This window comes from Aphanomyces invadans (genome assembly GCF_000520115.1).
Source record: "Aphanomyces invadans strain NJM9701 unplaced genomic scaffold supercont1.32, whole genome shotgun sequence".
NCBI classification, from domain to species: Eukaryota; Oomycota; class Saprolegniomycetes; order Saprolegniales; family Verrucalvaceae; genus Aphanomyces; species Aphanomyces invadans.
The window spans coordinates 54,173-66,826 of record NW_008580177.1 but is presented as its reverse complement, the minus strand read 5'-3'; the positions used below and the strand labels follow the sequence as shown (position 1 = coordinate 66,826).

General features: G+C 50.5%; 3 protein-coding genes across 3 annotated transcripts; all 3 read right to left on the bottom strand.

Annotated features, from left to right (window-relative positions):
* Positions 1–863: 863 nt before the first annotated feature.
* H310_11476 (hypothetical protein) lies at positions 864–2,036 on the bottom strand (the record flags this gene model as incomplete). Its single annotated transcript, XM_008878171.1, has 1 exon — positions 864–2,036. One exon carries the CDS (start codon positions 2,034–2,036, stop codon positions 864–866), a length of 1,173 nt encoding a protein of 390 aa, XP_008876393.1.
* Positions 2,037–5,073: 3,037 nt separating this feature from the next.
* On the bottom strand, positions 5,074–5,310 carry H310_11475 (hypothetical protein; the record flags this gene model as incomplete). Its single annotated transcript, XM_008878170.1, has 1 exon — positions 5,074–5,310. The coding sequence occupies one exon, from the start codon at positions 5,308–5,310 to the stop codon at positions 5,074–5,076; it is 237 nt and encodes a 78-aa protein (XP_008876392.1).
* A 5,209-nt stretch (positions 5,311–10,519) lies between these two features.
* H310_11474 (hypothetical protein) lies at positions 10,520–12,099 on the bottom strand (the record flags this gene model as incomplete). The annotated part of the gene is made up of 5 exons (XM_008878169.1): positions 10,520–10,638; positions 10,686–10,936; positions 11,675–11,811; positions 11,865–12,025; positions 12,072–12,099. The coding sequence occupies 5 exons, from the start codon at positions 12,097–12,099 to the stop codon at positions 10,520–10,522; spliced, it is 696 nt and encodes a 231-aa protein (XP_008876391.1).
* Positions 12,100–12,654: the final 555 nt, after the last annotated feature.

Genomic DNA, 12,654 nt, shown 5'->3' with positions numbered 1-12,654 from the left:
TCTTCTTCATGGCGCGCACGCTCTGTCAAATGATTCGTCTCTCTTTTTTGAAATGCAAAAAGGCGGTCATAATATGTTGATGATGTGCAAAATATACAAGTTCAAGTCGTATATTCAATATACCGTTTTTCAGGATATATCATCACGAATATCGTGATGTTTTTGTCGCACAATTGGCTTCCAAACGCAGGATTATATCGATATTCGACATATCACTATTCTTCTCATAATATCGAGATATATCGTGTTATTTTGTGGCTTCCAGACGGGCCCTAAATAGTTGGCGACTTTTCAAGTTGTCGTACCCCATATATAGGATGAACTTGGTGTGCCTTGCGCGCCACAACATGACCAGTTGGTGTTGATGGTGTGTCTTGGTATCGGAGTCGCAACTGTTGACGCAATGGACTGGCGGGCGCGCTGACCTGTTGCTGAGGTTGTTGTCTTCGAGTTGAAGCGTAAAAGCTTTGGCTTGGTGGACCTGATCGCGGAAGCGGCAGCTTCTGCGACTTTTTTACTCAAAATTTTGTAAGCAAAAAACGCCCACGTTATCGTGCTTCAGGAGTCGTGTCGAAGATGGCTGCCGGCGCTGTCAAGGGAGCAGGCGGTGAAGAATGCAAGTTGGTAGCTGACCTTGAGAAGCTTGTAGTTGAAGTAGGTATAGTGATGTTGAGCATAATCTTGTGTAAATTCTTCCAAGTCGAATAAGCGTGATTGTTGTCCGTTGTCATTGAGCGAAAGCGGTGAGTACGTTGGTTTGGTCGGTGACGCGGTAGCTGGACGAGGTTGTTGCGGTTGGTGGGATGCGGTTGGTGACCTTGTCGCTCGGGCAGAAGGTTGTGTTGGGTTGGGTTGGGCTTGGTTCAGGCGGTTCGGTGTAGGTAAGTAGTGTCTGGGAGGAAGGCTTGGTAGTGTGGACCGCCGTGGAGCAGTTGTGAACAAAAGCGGTGAAGTTTCCGCTTGTCTGGGCCTTCGATACGCTTGAGATAAGCTTGTATGTGAAGCCATAGGTACGCTTGAGCTTCGGCGCCGAGTGCCAGCGAGTCTGGAAAAGCTTCATCGTACAGAAGGAGGTTGCGTTGAAGCCAAAGTTGTCGGAAACAAATTGCCTGGATGAAGCGCAGAAGGGAAAAGAAGCTGTCTTGGTAGGTTGTCTTGTGTTCTGTCTTGATGCTGATGGAATCAGTAAACAGGATGTCTTGCCAGTGTAGCTTGCCGCTGATGTCTTCAAACGGTGCCAGATAGTATTGCCATACTCGTTGTGCTTGTGGACAGTCCCAGAACAAGTGTTTGGCATCTTCCGTTGAGTTGCAGCCGTGTACACAAGTTGTTGAGCCCGAACGCCAGGCGTACTTGTATAGGAAGCCCAAAGCATTGTGATGGAGGCGGAATCTCACGTCTCGAAAAACGGGTAGTAAAGACTTGTCCATGGAGATCTCGCGTTGCCACGCAGTGCCAATGAACCGGCCGATGTATGCCAAGTCTTGGTAGAGGGATAGTTGTGCTCGTGGTCTGGTGAAGTCTTTTACGTATGGTGAAGGGCGTGGTAAGTTCCAGGGTCTTGGGATCGATCGTCCAGTCGTGGTGGGCAGCATGTTAATGGACTTGGAAGTGGGGGCCGAACTGACATGTCGAAATCGCGTGAAAAGAGGCTGCAGATGTGTTGTAACCGCTGGACCTGCAGCTGCTGCTGTGCGAGAAGGTGCTAGCCAGTGAAGCATCTCGGTGAAGGCGTGCGATATGTCGGAGTCGCCTTGAATGACATCCCAGAGTCGGAGAATCGGGTAGTTGAGGGTCGTGAAGAGGTGTGCTGTGCGTGTGAGTGATCTGAGAGGCCGTTGGGCTGTTGTGCATCCAGCTGCGACCCAGAGGGGGATGTGGTGGAGGTCTAGCGAGTGCATGGTCGTGAGGGGGGGCGGCAAGATCACTTCACTCCATGTACTGAAGATTTGATGAAGATAGGGACCGAGAATGCGTCCGTAATGACCAAGGCCGTACTTGACTGGCTGTTGGAGTCGAAGATAGAGAATATCCATTCCTATGCCATAGTCGCCCAGAGCCTGACTGAACAATGCGATCGCCGGCGACAGCCATTTGGGTGTGATGCTGGGATTGCGGCGTATTTGTCGAAGTCGCCCACAAGTAAACTGAGTTGAAGGCTGCGAACAGTGGCATGAAGCGTTGGCAATCCAAGACTACCTTTTGAGCACGGAAGTGTGTACCATTCTTCGGGGAAAATGCCTTCTTGTGCTTGTGTTGGTAGTTCTGGTGATGTTTTTTGGTTGAGAAAGTCGAGCAGAATTGGGGGAAAGTGATCTAGACTTGTTGGGGGCGTGCAAGTGACGGAGGCAGTGTACCAGAGCAGTGGAAGGATCATTGCGCTGAGCAGCACGACCCTACCTCGGATGGTTCGAGCACGATGGCGCCAAAGCAAGCAACGCTGATGAACCAGGGGAAGCAAATGATCGAGCTGGCGGTCTTGGGATAGATCTGGTCCGAAGTAAACTCCCAAGGTGTTGCAGTGGCCGGTGTTGAGGGTGACTTTGACTCCTAGTGAGCGGAGGGCCGTAGGGAGGGATTGGTCTTGTCATGGTGAAAACGGCATGATGTGCGTTTTGGTGCGGTTGAGTTGCATGCCCGTCCCTTGACAAAAGTATTCCACAAGATCCAGAAATCTGTAGGTGTCAGCAAGGTCAGCAAGAATACCTGTGCAGTCATCCGCAAAGGCAACGATGTTGGGCTTAATGTAGTTGAGAGATATTCCAGGCATCTTGGATCGGATATAGTTCAACATGGGCTCAATAAAAAGGACAAACATACCAGGGGATAGAGAATAGATAACCTTGGCGGACTCCGGCGCCGAGTTCGAACGGTGCCAAGGGTCTACCGTTGAGAAGGATGTAGATAAACGTATTGGAGTAAAATGTCTTGCTCCACGTTCGAAAGGTATGTCCAAAGTTGAAATGAGCTAACACGATGTCCAGAACATTCCAGAGGACGCTGTCAAATACTTCAGCAAAGTCGAGAAGCACTGTGCCGGCTTGTTTGGTGTTCAGTTGGCAATAATGTTGTAAAGTGGTGAATTCCCACAAGGCTTGTTGAATCGAACGGCCAGGAACAAAGCCGTGTTGGTCGGGATGTAGGATGGTGGGGAGAACCTTGCCAATACGGTACGAAAGAATCTTGGGGCCAAGCTTAGCATCAGCGTTGAGTAGAGTGAGTGGGCGATGGTTGCCAGGCTTTAATCTTGGGCCGCTTTTGTAAAGCAGGGATAGATGCGCCCGTCGCTGAAACTTGGTCATGCGTTGCTTGTCAAGCTGGCTGTTGTAGCAAACTTCAAGAACTCGTGCCCAGTTGTGTGGATCTGTAAGGTAGTATTCCACGGGTAGTCCGTCTGATCCTGGAGCTTAGTAGAAGTCATTGGCTGTAAGCGGTGCTTCCATGGCGTGGCGCTGGGTAATAGTGAGTCGACTGGTTGTCTTCGCCAGAATCGAGCGTAAAAGTGATCTGTTGATGTGTCGACGAGGACTGTTAATGTCGCACGACGGACTTTGAAAGATTTGAGCCCAATAGCGTCGGAAATTTTGCGCCGTGTCGTCGTATTCTTGCTTGGTCCGAAGGGGTAAGCGTGTGGGTAAATGTGTGTGACTTGGCGGCCGGAGAAATTCTTTTGTGCAGCGTTCATCCTGGTGAAGGTCTTGGTCGATGCGGTTGTGTTCATCGAGTAGGCAGCCCGGGTTGTAATTTGGCAGCGAGGGTGTTGCGAGTTTGTGCATGAGATCTTGTAAGGTGGTGCGTAAAAGGTCTTGAACTTGTGGGAGTTGCAATTGCCACTCCGGACAGCGCCAGGGTTGGGCAACATGATGCGGTGACCAAGTGCGCGTGGCGATGTCAAAAATGATTGGAATATGGTCTGAATGATGCCACTTCATTCCATGTGCATGGCGTATATGTCGGATATAGTTGACAAACATGTGGGAACTCATGAGACCATGTCAATGCGTTGGTTCGATTGTGGGCTGGTGAACTCCATGGCAGTCGGGTTTTGGATGCGCCAGGGGTCCGTCAGTTGCAGGGCGACCTGCCAATCCATGAGAGAGAGGGTGATACGTCGGACGTTAGGGGTGTGGTTGCGTCTGTGTTGAGCGGTCCAAGCACCGTGTTGAAGTCACCACAGACAACGTGCAATGCGTTGGCAGGGAAGTCACGCGGCAAGGCTTGATAAAAACGGGGCCGTTCGTGGGGTTGAGCAGGTGCGTAGATGATGTGGACGTAGATTGGTGTGTCGTTCAGAGACGACCAGGTATCGGTTCACGAGCGGTGATGCATGGGAAACGAAAGATGGTGTGACGTCGACGGGGTGCTGAATGGGGCAAGCGTTGGTCAGTAGTAGTCCGACTCCATTGTGTCCGTTGTAGAGCTGGGAGTGATGATGTGACTAGAACGCGCTTCCCAGGGAGTCAGAGCTGTGCCAGAAATGTGTGGCATTGTGAAGGTTGGACGGTGAGGTGACCCTTGGTTTCTTGAAGAGCGATGAGAGAGAACTTGTTGGCCAGTGTTGAAAAGAGAGATCGGTGCAGTCGGTTGATGCCGTTGGCGGTAATGGAGACGCCACGGAGTTGCCACGCGTCCGGAATAAGCGGAGTAGCAGGGAACCATGTAGACGCCCATAGGATGGAATGCAGCCAGTTGTAAGATGGCTTGATGGACGGAAGTTGAAACGTTGGAGCGTTGAATAAGGTACTCGCCCAAAGGTGACGCTGCTAAAGCACACAAGGTGGCATCTGACCAAAGGAAGTGTGGTGCGAGTTCAAGAGTTGCGAGACAGCGGTTGCCGGTATGTCGTCGACAAGCTTCTTGAACCAAAGCTGAAACCTTGAGAGCGTTGAAGCAGATTTCGGGCTGGTTGAGTTGGAGAAAGAGACAGAAATGGGCTAGCGCAAGGATGAACTGGTAGTTGTCGTTGTTGGGAACGATGGAAGATAGGATGAAGCTAGTTGGTTCAGGTTGACCGACTGCGTGTGGCCAACCAAATGCCCAAAGCGGTTGCGGCATGGTAGCAGTCAACTGCTCTTATACACCGGCGATGATCGAATCCAAATATGTGTGACTTTGAATGTATCGTTGGAGAGCATGGTCAGGGAGCTTGGCATGCAGTACCGACATGTTCTTGGGTGTCCGGACATCAATAAGGGGAGCGAGGTGACTTGGGCTAGCTTGAAGCATCGCGAGGGCCGCTCTGGAGTCTTCTTCCGCATGATAGCAGTTGGCATAGTGTTCCAGGTAGTCGGTGAGTTCGCCGATTGTCATGGATTCAAGTCCGTGTTGATGGTCGAGTAGGCTTGAAGATCAGCATGCGATCGGCAGTATGCGGCGTATAAATTGGCATTCCCTGCAACCGTCATGTTGTACGGAGCTGGGGAAGGATCGAAGTTGTCTTCGGCGTCTTGAAGTACTGCAAACATATTGTATGTGCTGGGAAATGAGTGCGCGACTGTGCCATGGCGGCCAGAGGAATCGCCATCGATACTCTCTGCGTTGGAGTGATCAATAGGTGTCGGTGGCTTGTAAGTATAGCGATGTGAGAGTTGCGCTCGATACCAGAGCGGCGAGTCATCAGGCATAGCGGGGTGCGTTTGTATCAAGCAGTTGAAGTCAGCATCAATGAAATGTGGGTGAACCAGGACCGTGAATTCCGTTGTTGACGCATGCGATGCGGTATCGTCAAGTTGAGTCTCGTAAGGAGGTCGAAGGGGAGTGTCAGAGTCGTCGCTGGAGCTAAATCTTCCCATATCGTCATATTCAGAAATCGGATCGTCCTGATCGTCTTCAGAGTCGCTTGATGGGGTGCTGGATTCCATAGGAGTGTCGACCGGGCTCGCAGGAGGTGATAAACAGTCAGTTTCAATGGTGCTGAAGGTATCATGTATCGGTGTGGCTGAATTGGGCACTTGGTTGTTGCCCTGGCGTGTATGCAGACGTTTTGTGCGAAGGCTGGGGGATACACTTTTGTTGTAACGCGCGATGCAATGTTGTACAAAGGCCAGGGCAGAGTCAGGCCCGTGTACAAAAAGTTCACGTACTGGGTCATTGGGCGCAAACATCAGGCACTTGAGGGGATCGCGTGCAGAAAAATACACGGTAATGTGGCGGGATTGGATGGAGTTCTTGTCGAATGTAGACTTGATCATTACTGGTGGCTCCCCGCGCGCGTCGAAGTACGTCCATATGTCATCGGGTTGAGTATCGGATGCCAACGTGAGGTCGATCCAATACAGATGCGAATACTCTGAATACTCCCGGATGGGAAACGGTCGTCCACAGCTCATGAACTTCAATCCGGCCAGTCTGGTGACCATGTCGCGGTCTGTGCAATTGAAGCTAATTCCGACATTCTTGACTCGCATGAAGTTGCGGCAAACACTCTTCGCTGTCGTCCAAGTAGCCGGCTGGTGGGTCGTCGCCAGGCTAGCGAGCATGACTTGGAGTGGAAGATGGCAACCGCTGACTTGCACGCGATCAACACGTTGGACTTTTCTTCTGGTGGAGTTGGTGTAGGAAGCGATGCCGTGGCTACGAGATGACGGTCGACATTGGACAGGTTGCCCGCTTGGTGCGCTCGCATGGCCGCAGTAAATTCGGTTTCCGTTGGTCGGCAACGAACATTGGATTGAGTTTTGTACCATGAGGCACGCCAGTTAACGTCGACTTCAGCCTTGTCCGGGATGGCAGTTGCTGATGCAGTTGTTTTGAAATGTCGTCTCCCGATCGATTGTTCAGTGGATCCAGAGGCCCCAAAGGAGCTTGACCACTCACTTTCGTGGCTCTAGGGGCAACAACGCGATCGGGGATGGTCATGGAAGGCGTTGGGTTTCAGACAAGACACAATGACGTCCAGGTCGGGTGTTGAGTGAGTCCTCATGGCCGGCGACATGCAACGACGCGGTCGAACCATCCATCTGGGCACGACTATTGCCAGACCGGGAGTTCAGTGGGTCCAGAGGCTCCAGAGGAGCTTAAACACTCACTTTCGTGGCCCTAGGGGCAAGAACCCGACCGGCAACAGCGCGAAAGGACGTTGGGGGTTGGCCAGACTGGCCAGAGGCAGGGCAAGAGCTCGAGCGAGAGGGATCGGTATGGCCGACTTGCGACACACGAGCGACGGCGGACGATTGGTCGGCAGGGACGGTCATGGGTGGGAGAACATTGCAATTGGTGGGGCCAGAGCACAAGAGGAGTACTTTCTTTGTTGATCAGAGTGCCAGTGGGACTGTGCAGGAACGAGCAAATTGAAACGTCCGTACGACAACCGATGCAAGCAAACCGTAGCAGTTGATGAAAGGTCAATTTGCAACCGGCATCATGAACACGTCCGAGTTTGAACAAGTCGTTGCTGTATATAGAGGCCAAAGTTGACGTCGAGGTGGTTGCAATGGCGTTTCTAAATGGCCATGTGATTGAATTCATACCACTCATCACTCGATTCTTCAGCGTATCGTAATTGCGTGGGTGATAGTAAAAGGCAAAGTGGGCCGTCACTACACCAGCAACGCAACCTTTCCGGACGTTCGTTCTCGGCTCAAACGTGCTTACAAGAACTTGTCAGAGTCAGGAATCCGAGACTGCATGGACGTGGCTGAAGGAAAAGTGCAACACACGCATCTCCAGGCCGTTGAAAGCAATGCTGAAACTTGCGATTCATCAGTCTACAACAGTGAAAGTTCTGCAGACGGCGACTACCGTATTTGCTGCATTCCTGCACCTACGAAAATGTCGGCCAAAACGCCATATGGTAGATGCAGCTTTACAACAAAACGAAAACGAGTTCCCCACGACTAGTCGTCCTGGATTGGCCAAAATCCCCTTGCAATTTAAATTTTGAAATGACCTCCCGCCACATGTCACTTCATTTTTCCTTCCCTCGATGGCTCGAGAGCGCAAGACGAGACAGAAGTCCATCACGCTTTCCAAGAAACTCGTGGTCATACAGAAGTACCTCAAAGGAGGCTTCACCTACTACTCCTTAGCAAAACAGTATGGCGTCCAAGGTAATCAAGTTCATACAGAAGTACCTCAAAGGAGGCTTCACCTACTGCTCCTTAGCAAAACAGTATGGCGTCCAAGGTAATCAAGTTCGTCGATGGGTCGCAAATCATGCCGCCATTAAGACAGCAGCCAGTACCGCACTTCGTGTGCAGCAAGCTGAGACTGGTGACTAGCGCTGTCTTCGATAAAGCAAAAGCAAAAGTACATTAGATTAGAGCTAGAGCTACCAGCTACTGACTACCAACCGCTTCACTTCGCCTGGTCGGCTTGAACAAACACTTCGGACCATACCTACAGTATCGTACTGTACCTGGCGGTGTCCGAACCACCACGAGGGCAATGTACTTCTCGTGGGCAACGATCCCGCGGGAACACAGCTTCACGATGATTTCTGGCGCCAAGTATTCGCAGGAGGCAGCCATCACGGAAGCAGTAGCACAAACGACGACTCAATGCCCGTCACTTTGTCCATTTCACCCTTGGAGATACTAAAGTCGATGCATGCCACGCTCCTGTGGGCAGTCAGCGCATTTTTTCGAGCTTCAGATCGCGATACTCGATGTTCGACGCTTGCAAATTGGCTATCGCGAGCAAGACCTACATGATCGGTCAGCTACTCCTCAGAGTAGAGCGGATTGTCCTTCAGCGGTACAGCTTGGCTTTGTCTTCTATTGCATAAGGAGGGCGGCCCCACACGGGCACTTCCTGATCGCAGACACCAGCTCAAAGTCATTCACGCCAATCACCCCAGGCACGGTTGAGATGGCAAACACCTGCTTCGTCTCGACCACACGGACGGTGCGGGGCCGAGATCACATACGATGCTCGAGACGACCGACAGACACGTCAGACAAACCGCAAGCTGCAATCGCTTGGGACGCTGGAGACGTCAAACATCAGTCCACTTCAGCAGTTATATGTAATTCGGATCGTCGGTCCCCTTTATTCCAGTCACAACACCTTAAAAAGGCTACTGCCTCCGATAGGATATGGTTGATTTGAGTTTTTACCCTTTTCGCAGTTTTTGGAATATTCCCAAATGCAAGAATATTCTCGTAGCGTGGCGAAATAATCCTCGGCACAGTACCAACTGTCAGCACCATTTCAAGAGCATATCAGAGCCCAGTATTTCACTGATTGGTTAAAAATTTACCCCCTATCAACACATTACTCTAAATACGAATTTGCGGGGAAAATGTAATTTACTAGAGGCTAATCAAGATTTGAATTCCAACATAGACAAGTCTAACTTTATGCATTGAATTCAAGTTAGTTCTGTGATAACTATTGCCTCTGAATAACTATAATCCTTTGATTTTGCAATATTTGGTGAGAGCTATGTTCCAAAATCTGACTGAATTTATTACATTATGTAAGTCAAAATTGTGCCGACAATTGATACCTCTATGTTTCAACGCCAACTTTGAAATTTATCCCGCTCGTCAGAATTGGTTAAATCGATGTAGCTTCATTCTTGATGAGAGTCCTTGAACGTGTCGTTATTACGATGTATTATGAACCACAATACGTGAAATTGCCGAGGAGATATCGAAGGACGAACTTGACAGCAAAAAGTGCCGACAAACGATTCGCCACGTTATTGAAGAACGCGATGCCGTCGCTCAAATATATCCTGTCCTTAAAATCAGAGCACTCCTTGTCCTTCACGTTGTACTTCAAATATTAATTATATTTATAAATGTCGTGGCAACCTCATTGGGACAACAGTACTTGAATACAGTATTTCAATTAATCTGAAACGTATGAATATGCATACAAAGTTGAATGTAAAAGCAGCAGATTTGGTTGAAAATTCATGGTCCTGACTTTCGTATTTGGCCATAACTCACTCAAATCAACTGTAAAAGTCAAGTTCAAGAGTATACGACCTAGGTCACCATGAATACACTACATGACTACGTCATCCATGTCAACTCGTCCGTCGATTACAACACATACTCCATTGATCCCGTTCCCATTCTTTGACAGCAAATCGAACATGACAGATTCACAATATCACTAAACCTGTATATTTGTTCCTCCTACAAACGACAAGCCTGCAGCGTCGTCGATTGCTGCAACGGCTTCAACATCGCATAAGGGTGTTCTGCACCCCGCGTTCCAAAAGGCAACGCAGACACCACAGGGTGATATGATTCATAATTGCTAACCACCAGTTAACTACACGTCCAGAATCTTCGTCGCCATCTGCCAGGCAAAATCCTTGTCTTGTAAAGGCGACACAACGATCAGTTGTAGACACTTGCGCAGCCAACGGATCTGCACCGCCAACGGATCTGCACCCCCAACGACTAAGCAGGTCAGCCCAGACGTTCGTTTCTCCCGTCACATGCTCGAACGTGCAGGGAAATGTTGCCATAACCACGACCCACAGATGTAGCTTGTTAGCTTGATAGCGGATCATTGCTGCTGCTGTAACTCAGTGGGTTAAAAATGTACACTAAAGCAGAGTTCAGTGGTCCGTGAAGAGACGGAATCCTTGCTGCCTGAGCAGCAGGTACTCGAGTCTTTTGCCCGATTCAAAGATCGCAAACACTGCTTCCTCCACCGTCGGCCACCCGAGCACTCGGTCTGCCAAATCCACCGCTCAGGAACGCCAATACCTCATGTCGTTGTACTTCGACAAGAAGACCGAAATCTTCGGGATATGAGTGCATGCCTCTCCGCAATGCGTCTTACTCGCATCAGCATAAAGCAAAAAATCTTGTCTGCAGATCGATGAGACAACGGCACCACTTGTTGCAGCGTTTTCTTTACTGCTGCAAAGCACTCGTCGCGTTCGCCCGCCCATCCAACGGCATCGAGCTGGATACACGTCAGCGCTGCCTTCTTCGATTCATCAGCCACTTTCGCCGCAACGTCCAGAATTCTTCGCAGCGGATCGATCAGGTCCACGTAACTTGGGATGGAACTGTGCATTCAAGTCGTCGCGTAGACAATTTGTTGCAGGTCCGCACCAGACGTTGTCGCTTCCATCGCACACGGGCCTTGCGACTCGATCCAGGGAAGAGACACGTCATCTGCGGAATTTCTTTTCCACACCACATTGCTTCCTTGCGGAAGAAATCACACTTCTTCGGATGCAGCTTGAGGCGGAACATGAACAATTCCTTGGACTTTGTCCAACAGCGTCAGCAGCTTGTCGATGCCATCGGCATATCCCAAAACGCCATCGAGCAAATCCAAAACTCAGGCGAACAGTGCCGAACATATCGTTGACGAAGGACTGACAGTAGGCCACAGCGTCCATCTGGTTCATCAGGATTCGTGTTGGCGTGTCGACGCCAAACGGGGTCATAAACGAAGACCACATCAGGAAGGTGGGTGCAGTGGCAGCTGCCGATACCTCTTGAGCCAGTCCAAGGTGAAGTACGCGCGCGTTTGTGCCAACCAAAGTCGCCATCACGGGGTCCAAATTCGGCATCGGTCACGGCATGGGTATAGTCCACGAGTTGATTGGTCGAGAATCAATCGTAATACAATACTCACCCGGCGCCTTCTTGATGACGATTCGCGGCACTGCCGCCCAGTTGTTTCGGTAGACGAGGTCCGCAGCCTCGAGCTCTTCCACATGCTACTTCAAATAATCCATGTGGGCTGGGGGTACCGGCGCAATGCACACTTGACTGGCAATGCGCCTTCATATGGCCCTACTTTCAACGGCTGGCTCGACGTCGACGCGCAAATTTCGCACACAAATTCCAGACGGAAGTCCTCGACTTGTTTTTCGAGGATGCGTTGAAGCTAAGATTCTTGAATTACGGAGAGGCAAGACTTCACGGCCCCCGTAATCATACCATCCAGAATGCGCTGGATTTCGCCATCTTGATCAGCGAGCTTCTCCATCCTAGCATATAACACGTCACACCCTCGGCGTAGACATCGTCTTTAGGATCTTCCTGATACGCCATCTGGAGACATCGCATAGTCGACGACGTGTTCCCAACGTCGGTGACGTCTACCACGTCCCAAATACGCCGTTGCTTCAGGGTGCACAAGCATACCGTAGATTTTAAAACCCAGTCGTTCCATGATCGGATTGGATGTCCAATACGGTCATCGATGTCCATTCTCTATACTTCAATCCAGGTTAAAAATCAATGCAGCACCAGGGGGCCAATTGGCGTTTCTAACGCCACAGTTTTGAACTGAACAAGCCGCAAAACTTCAAGCGGCTTTGAGCTTCACCCATAAGGCTGCAGTCGCAACTTTGGCCCCGTTACAACGCCGGGATTAAGACGCTGCAGCATCAGCAGTACACCTTCCGACACTACCGTTTCATCGGAGCCAGAATCGAGCAACACTTGCGGCAGTGTTACTGTAGCACAACCTCGATTGACTCCCGGCACTCCATACTGCTAGTTGTTGTGTCTCTCGATACTCCGATCATCCGACGACGTGCTTGATGGTGCTCGTCCATCAACTGCTTGATCTGGGCCTCTCGGAGACCCAGATGATTGCGCACGCGATGCGAATTTGATTGATACTTCAAACACTTGACCTTCGTTCGCTCCTGCGACGCTACCTTCTCCGCTCGGTCTGCCGAAGGCGCTGCTTGTGCGCCATTTGGTTTCTTTTCACCGCGCT